General features: G+C 37.0%; 1 protein-coding gene across 1 annotated transcript in view; it reads left to right on the top strand.

Annotated features, from left to right (window-relative positions):
- The window catches only part of PREX2 (phosphatidylinositol-3,4,5-trisphosphate-dependent Rac exchange factor 2), a 482194-nt gene that overhangs the window by 156464 nt on the left and 317641 nt on the right, over positions 1 to 8089 (top strand). Inside the window, exons 5-6 of the mRNA XM_006860035.1 lie at positions 3468 to 3569; positions 6421 to 6582. Of these exons, the coding sequence (XP_006860097.1) occupies positions 3468 to 3569; positions 6421 to 6582 (264 nt within the window). The remainder of the gene's footprint in view (positions 1 to 3467; positions 3570 to 6420; positions 6583 to 8089) is intronic.

Raw genomic sequence — 8089 nt, 5'->3', positions numbered from 1 at the left:
AAATATTGACAAAAAAATTTAAGCCTTGAGTTGTATTATTGAAGAATTCTATGGGCAAAATACTTAATAATGCAGGAAGCATGAAAAGAGGATGGAAGGAATATGTAGGAGTCAGTGAATTGGTTAATAACATTCAGCTATTTCAGGAGCTAGTATATGATCAAGAATTGATGGTATTGAAGGGAGAAATACAAGCTGCATTGAAGACATTAGTGAAAAATATGGCTGTAGGAATTGCCGGAATACCAATTGAGATATTTCAGCAAATGTATTTAACACTGGAGGTGCTTATTGTTGTATGCCAAGAAATTTGGAAGATCGCTAGCTACTTGATCAACCAACTGGAAGAATTTGGAAATTATTGAACAATATCTTTAATGTCACACTCTAATAAAATTTTACTGAAAATAATTTTTGAAAGAAAGCAGCAGTAAATTAAAAGTGAGCTGCCAAATTCAGAAGAACTTCAAGCTCCTTCAGAAGATGATGTCGAACAAGCGACATTGCTGCTGTTGTCAGATACATCTTGGCTGAAAGCAGAGAATATTACAAAGATGTTTACTTGTGTCATATTGACTAAGCAAAAGCACTTGATTGTGTAGATCATAACAAACTATGGATAACATTGCAAAAAATGGGAATTCTAGAACACTGAAGTGTGCTCATGGAGAACCTGAACATAGACTAAGAGGCAGTCGTTTAAACAGAGCGAAGGTTACTTTGTGGTTTAAAATCAGGAAAGGTGCATGTCAGGCTATATCCTTTAACCCTATGAATTCAGTGTTTATGCTGAGCAAATAATCTGAGAATCTGAGCTTCATGAATGAGAACTTGGTATTAGATTTGAAGGAAGATTTATTAATAACCTGCAGTATGCAGATGATAGAACCTAGCTTGATTAAAATGCAGAAAACTTGAAGTACTTATTGATGGAAATGGTGAGGAATGGCACAAGACTGGGCATTGCTTCCATCTGTTGTTACATGTGGTTGCTAAGAGTTTGAACCTAACAACAACAAGGACAGGCTGGTGGAAGAAAGAGAGGAAGAGCCAGAAATGCAGAAGTTCTGAGTCCAAGTGAAGGAGAGTGTCTCAGGCACAATTCCCCAATAAGGAGGCCTCCAGAAATTCTGGTGTGCAGCTGCTGCTTAATGCTTTGGATGGAAAGATCTGTTTGAAATGCAAGGTTGGTGGTTCATACTCACTAGTGGCTCCTCAGAAACCCTAGGCAGGGTCCCTGAGTTGGAATAGACTCCATGGCACTTAACAACAACAAATTTAGGAATGCAGATCTGTGTATAACAATGGCTATCCTGGGGTGAGGCATTTGGGGCACAAGGTAAGACCATGATTGGTACTCTCTCCAGAAAACTTCAGTGTACTGGCTGTGCACTGAGTCTGGTGTGGGGAGGTCAGCTCCCCCCAGGATGTCTGCCAGGTAAAGCCTATGGCTCATAATTACCTGTGGTTGGTCCTGAAAGACAATGCAAAGAATTGTGTCCTATCCTACAGACACACTCCTCAAAGATTTCCAGTTTACTTTTTCATTATCAACAAATAACCCTTTAATCTTCAAACAAGGTTTAAAAAAATTCATTGAACATATTTACAATAAATGTTTTGAAGTCTCACTTGATAAATCCATCATCTGTGTGTACTCAAAGTTAGTGTCTGTTGACTGTATATGAAACACACTTTCCTCTTACATTGCATGTCTACAATTTATTGTATTGGAAACTGGACATTCTAGATAATTTATTGTAGCAACTCTGTGTTCTAATATTTATTTCCTTGAGATTGGTTATTGTTGCTTTTTCTGCAGGTTTTTGTTTGTTTGTTTGTTTTCTTTTTAACAATTTGCCTGGATTTAGTTTGCAGAATCTGTCTTTCTTGTTGACTTTACTTTTATTATTGGTTTGTGACTTTGGACATTCCTTATACTACAGAGTAGAACTGCTCTATAGGGCTTTCTTTGCTGTAATTGTTCTAGAAGCAGGTCACCAGGTCTGATTATTTGGGGTACCAGTGGGTGGGTGTGAATCGCCAACATTTTGGTTACCAATCAAGTATAAATCTTTTGTGCCACCCAAAAACCTTGAGTATGTTTCTCTGTGGAGTGCAGATATCTCTACTTATACTTTTAAATTTTAAATTTTAGTTTTTATAACTTACCTAGACTTTAGTGGGCTGCCCTTTAGCTTAGTGGTCAGCCAATGGTTTTGCAGAGGCTGTACTCTAGCATTGGAGTCCTTATGTGGCACTGTGGGTTAATACGCCAGACTGCAAAGCCATTTGAACTGCAAGGTCGGTGGTTCAAGCTCACCAGTCGCTCCTTGGGTTGCTATGGGTCGGAACCGACTCAATGGCACTTAACAACAGCAACAACTGTAACATTGCTCCCTATCTTGTGCTTGGGCCTCTGTGTGAGTGTGGGGCATGCAGTTTTCAATTGTGACCTGCCTTTCTCAGTCTGTGGTGCCCTCTCAGGTCCTCACTGCATGTTTGCACAGCCTCCCCATCAGTTAGCCAGAAGAACAGAATATTTCTGTCCTTACTCTCCAGGTTGGAGTCCTGGTAGCTCTCAACCTTAAGATAGACTTGAACTGAAAGATTGGTGGTTCAAACTCACCAGCAACTCCTCAGAAACCCTATACAGGGTTGCAATAACTTGGAACTGACTAGAGGGTACTTAACAGCAACAAGTACCCTGTTAAAATTATAGCTTGTTAAAATTTATCCAAATTAAAATTATAGCTAATTTGCCAATTTGCCACTTGTGCCAAGTGGGACCAGTACATCAGGCTGGCAGAATTGTAGGTATTGGCTTGGTCATTGACAAAATGCTAAAGCTTAAAGTGACTTGGAGATCACTTGGTAAAACCCGCCTGTTTTGCAGAGCCTGGGTTAGAACCCAGCTTTCTTTATTATGCCTTTTCTTCTACAACGCTTCTTCCTTTTAAAAGCAAGATCAGTCAGCCTATCTATATACCTAGATGTCCATGTATCTATCTATGAATCTGTTTGTCTGTCTTTCTTTCTCTCTATATATATACATCAACCCATCTACCATCTATCCATCCATCCATCTGTCCTTTTATTTACCTGTCCACACATATGTTTCTCTATCTCTATTTTTTTCCCTTAGACTTCATAGTCAGAAATATGAGTATCTATTTGATACTTCAAATATGAAAGATCTAAATATGTAAATTCATTTTTAATGCATAGATTCAAAACTTTTATGGATTTGAAAACATCTTAGTTTCTGTAACTAATATGAAAGGTAAATAAATGTATTCCTCGTTCTCACTGTATAAATATCATTTGTAACTTAATATGCTCTTCTAAGAAGGAGAAACTATCGAGACAGATGCTTTAATAATTTCTTAACAGATAATTTATAGTAGAAGAAAGTTTCATAGCTTCAGGTTTTAAAGATATGATAAAACATGTTTATTTTCACCCAGAACTGTATGCTACTTGGAGGACGGAAAAATACAGATGTTCCCCTGGAAGGATATTTAGTAACACCAATACAAAGAATATGCAAATACCCTCTCCTTTTGAAGGTAATTTATCTGTTTGTTTTATTATAGTATTATTTTTTAAGCTTGCATATTTGTTATGATGATCATGTATTGAATTCTCTTTAAAACATCCTGGCATTATAAGGGACAAGCAGACCATATTTATTGGAAACAATTTTTGGACTAAATTTATGTGTAGGGTAGAAAACAAATCTTATGGGAATAAAGGCTTTAGTGCTTTCCCATATTCTCTTTTGAATTTCTTTTAGAGTAAATGCACCAGTTTCAGATGGCGCCTTTAAGATAGCTTCCTATGAGTACATTACAATCAATTTATAGTGCTCTTCATCTGTTTGGATATTGCCTACAGAAATTAAAAAAAAAATTCTTCTTATAATAGTGACTTCATAATGCTTATATATCAAAGAACCCAAATCGACTGCCGTTGACTTGATGATGCTGACTAATAGTGACTCTAGCCAAGGATTTCTAAGACTGTGTATCTTTCTGGCAGCAGACAGCCTCATCTTTCGATGACTGAACAGTGTGTGGGAGATCAGTTCTTAACCCACTGGGCCATTAGTGCTCCTAATGTTTGTATGGTTAAGGCAAAACAATTTTTTTAACTTTTCATTGTGAATTGAGTGAAGGTTTACAGACAAGATCATCCATTTTACATTCAACAAATCATACACTTTGTTTCATCTCCATGATTGCCACCCTCTCTGGTAGCGTAGTGGTTAAGAATCGGGCTGCGAACCGCAAGGTCAGCAGTTCGAAACTACCAGCTGTTCCGCGGGAGAAAGATGAGGCTTTCTGTTCCCGTAAAGATTTACAGCCTCGGAAACCCTGTACAGGGTCGCTATGAGTCGGAACCGACTCCACGGCACATAACAACAACAACAACAACCCTGCAACTGCAGTTATCCCACTTCCCTCTTATGCTTCCTATTTCCATGATACCCACCTTCCCATCCCTTCTCCACAAATGTTGCCCTTTTGATTATGAATGACCATTACAGTGAGCATACACCTTACTTAGCATGCACCTAGCAAAGCATTTGTTGTCCTCTCAGCCCACCCCTGCCCCCTTCCCATATAGCTATCTGTTGCTTGGCTGAAAATTGGGTCCCACAGGTGCGTTCCTTTCCAGACCTGAAATGGGGTTTAGGGTCCTAGTCTCAGGCTCCTCCAGTCTGTTTCAGATTAGTAAGCCTGCTCTTTCTTTTTTTTTTTTTTTTCATAATTTTGAGTTTTGTTCTACGTTTTCTGAGTTAAGGCAAAATTTGCATTATTTCAGAGCCTGGTTTTTAAATCATTTTGAAAAGGAGTGTTGTGGATGACATGGGACAATAAATGATAAAATATGGAATGACAGTGCCAAGAGAAAACAACAACAACAACAACAACACTTGAGATCATTTGTGGAATTTGAATTTATTGGATGGTCCAATCAATATGTGTTTCATAAAAAGCAGCTGTCTAAAGATTATCACTTAGGAGTTTGTCTCACTCATTCACATCATCCAAATTCATCACCCAGCTCCACAATCCCAAAGGGTCCACCTCATGACCTTTAGAATTTGTTGACTACTTCACATAATTTGCACATGTTATTTCTCCTTAGAATTTTCTGGGACAGTCCACATGTCACTTTTGTAGATTAGTGATCCAGCATACATTTCGAAAACTTGTGTTGGAAGTAATGATAATATATTTTCGTCTTTTGGAGTGCATTTAACTCTGCAGAACAATGTGAATTTACAGGACACAGGTTCAAACGGCAGAATTTTCAACAGTCACAGAACTCAAGAGAGGAAAGCAACTGCCTATTTTCCTATTGTCTATAGAGAATTAGGAAAATTCTTTTTAAAGAATTGCCTCAGGTTTTCTGTAATTGTGTTACTAACACTATGATGGCAACAGTAGTAAAGAAACAAATGACTAATTATAAAGCAATGTGGTCACAACTGTCTAGACAGCGGGTGAACATGTTTTATTTTGTGCTTGTAAACAACAACTAACTAACATGACATTTTTATTTATTTAAAAGATTAACAGTGACCTTTAGTTCCAGGATCCGGACTGGAAAAAATGTAAAACCTGAAAAAGGCAAAAAGAAAATTATTAAGTCCATTGACCACCGAGAATGTACTTGAATTATTGAGGAAAACAGCGTGTATTGCTCTTTTACTAATGGAGTATTGTGAAGTTTATCTTTTTTTTTTTTTTTTTTTAATTTTCTTGGAACATAAGATATTACTTAAAATTTGGTTTATCATGTTTTTACAGGTTCTCAAAAATTCCTAGAAAATAAGGTATTTAAATGATTTTTGATATAATAGAACACATTTATCTAAAGATTTATTATTCTTTTTAAGACTCTGTAATGGCACAGATATATAACATGTGATAAGTATGTACACTGTTAGAGTAAAGCTCAAACTTTAAAAAAAAAAAAAATACTGTGGCACTATAGGATAAAGCACTGGATTACAAAGTCAGTTTGAACCACTAGGTCAACAGTTCAAACTCACCAACTTGGAAACCCTATATAGGGTTGCTGTGAGTTGAAACCGATTCACTGGTACTTAACAACAACAATAATCAATGAGCTATTTCAGGATTTGACAGGAGAAACCTAACTTACTTTTTAACTACAAAACAATTTTAAGAGAAAAGTTAGAATGATTAGAAAATGTCTATCAGGGTAACCTTGACTTGACTTTTGGGTTTTGATCTTAATCTTGGTGAAGGTTGTGATATAACTTATGCATGTTTCTCTCATGATCTTTGCAGTTTTCATTTCCTGGTCAGTCAGAATCTGCTGTGCCAGAAAACTGCAGATCAAAGACCAATCTGGTTTTATTTGTGTGTGTGTGTGTATAAACAGGAGTTGTTGAAACGGACACCCAGGAAACACAGTGACTATGCCGCAGTGACGGAGGCCCTCCAAGCCATGAAAGCTGTCTGCTCCAACATAAATGAGGCCAAGAGACAGATGGAAAAATTAGAAGTTTTAGAGGAATGGCAGTCTCACATTGAAGGCTGGGAGGTACATTCACTTTACTCAAAAACCAGACTGAAAGTAGCTTTGTGGTGCCTTACACTTTGTGGAGATTTAAGATTATTGAATGAGATCATTCCCCAGATAATGCTGAAGAGTGAGATCAATTCAGAAAAATGCAAACTTTCATTATTATTTTAAAATACAGTGACAATTAATTGATATATTTTTTTCATTTGATTATTGTGGTAAAAATATACCTAATGAAATATTTATCAACTTAACAGTTTCTACATACACAATTTCAGAGTTCATTGACATTTACCTCAGCCTGAGAAGTTTGTCTCCATCAAGACCTGATAGGCTCTAGGTTTCTGTTCATCCTGATTTTCATTTTTATGTCTTAAATTTGATAAATAATTACACAATCTGAATACTGAGTAGTAAAAAAGGGATGCAAGGCTCAATAGGTGTGCTGTGAAGTTATTACTTTAATTCTCTGATTACGTGGTGTTGAACTTCATTTTAAGTCTACTTTACTACTCTGAGCATATACTTCTTCATTTCTAAAAAAGAAAGAACTGGGTATGACATGAACTTAGATTCATTCTAGAAAAAAACTTTATGGTTTCATGATTCATTAAAGAATATGTTTAAAAAATAACAAAAAAGCAAGTAAGTAGATATATTTGTCATCTGTGATGTGTTGTCAGTTATGGCAAATTAGAATTCTAGTTAGTTCTGAGGGTTGGAATTTTACTGTAGTACTATGCAAAGAATAAATTATAATTCTACCTTTAAATTTGCCCTAATCTAAGTTACCATGAACTCCTGATGTGGTGCTGTAATATAGGCCCTGGACTGCTAACCACAAGGTTGGTGGTTTAAGCCACTCCTTGGAAATCCTATACAGGGTCATTATGAGTTGGAACCGACTTGAGGACACTTAACAAGAACAACAAGGAGTCCTGGGGAGGCGCTGTAGGATAAACATTGGACACCATGGTCATTTGAACTGCAAGGTCTGCGGTTCAAACTCACCAGCCACTCCTCGGAAACCGTATACAGGGTCACTATGGGTTGAAACCAACTTGACAGCGCTTAGCACCAACCACAGCAAGAGACTAGGACTGGGGCCAGTGATTTTTCAGTGATAGAATTCTTGGCTCCTTTTGGGAGACCCATGTTTGATTACTGCTCAGAGTACTTCAGGTACAGCCGCCTCTTTTTTGTAATGGAAGTTTTCCTGTTACCTTGATGTTGAAAAGAATTCAGTAGAGCTTTCAGAGTAAAACAGAGTAGGGAAAAAGGCGTAGCGATTTTCAAAAATCAACCAATGAAAATTCTGTGGATTATAACGGTCCAGTCCACAACCCAACAGTTTCCTTGTGATTGTGATTTCCAAAAATAGGGCGTCTACTCTAAAGCAAATGGAAGAAATGAGGAGGTACAAGAGCTGAACAGAAAATCTCAAAGAACAACTCAAGAAGATAAAGCCAAATATTACAACAAAATGTGCAAAGTTCTGGAATCAGAAAACCAAAAAGGAAGAACA

This window comes from Chrysochloris asiatica, unplaced genomic scaffold, assembly GCF_000296735.1.
Source record: "Chrysochloris asiatica unplaced genomic scaffold, ChrAsi1.0 scaffold00036, whole genome shotgun sequence".
In the NCBI taxonomy this organism is placed as follows: Eukaryota; Metazoa; Chordata; class Mammalia; order Afrosoricida; family Chrysochloridae; genus Chrysochloris; species Chrysochloris asiatica.
Note: the sequence above shows the minus strand (reverse complement) of the source record. Positions and strands in the feature narration are given on the sequence as shown.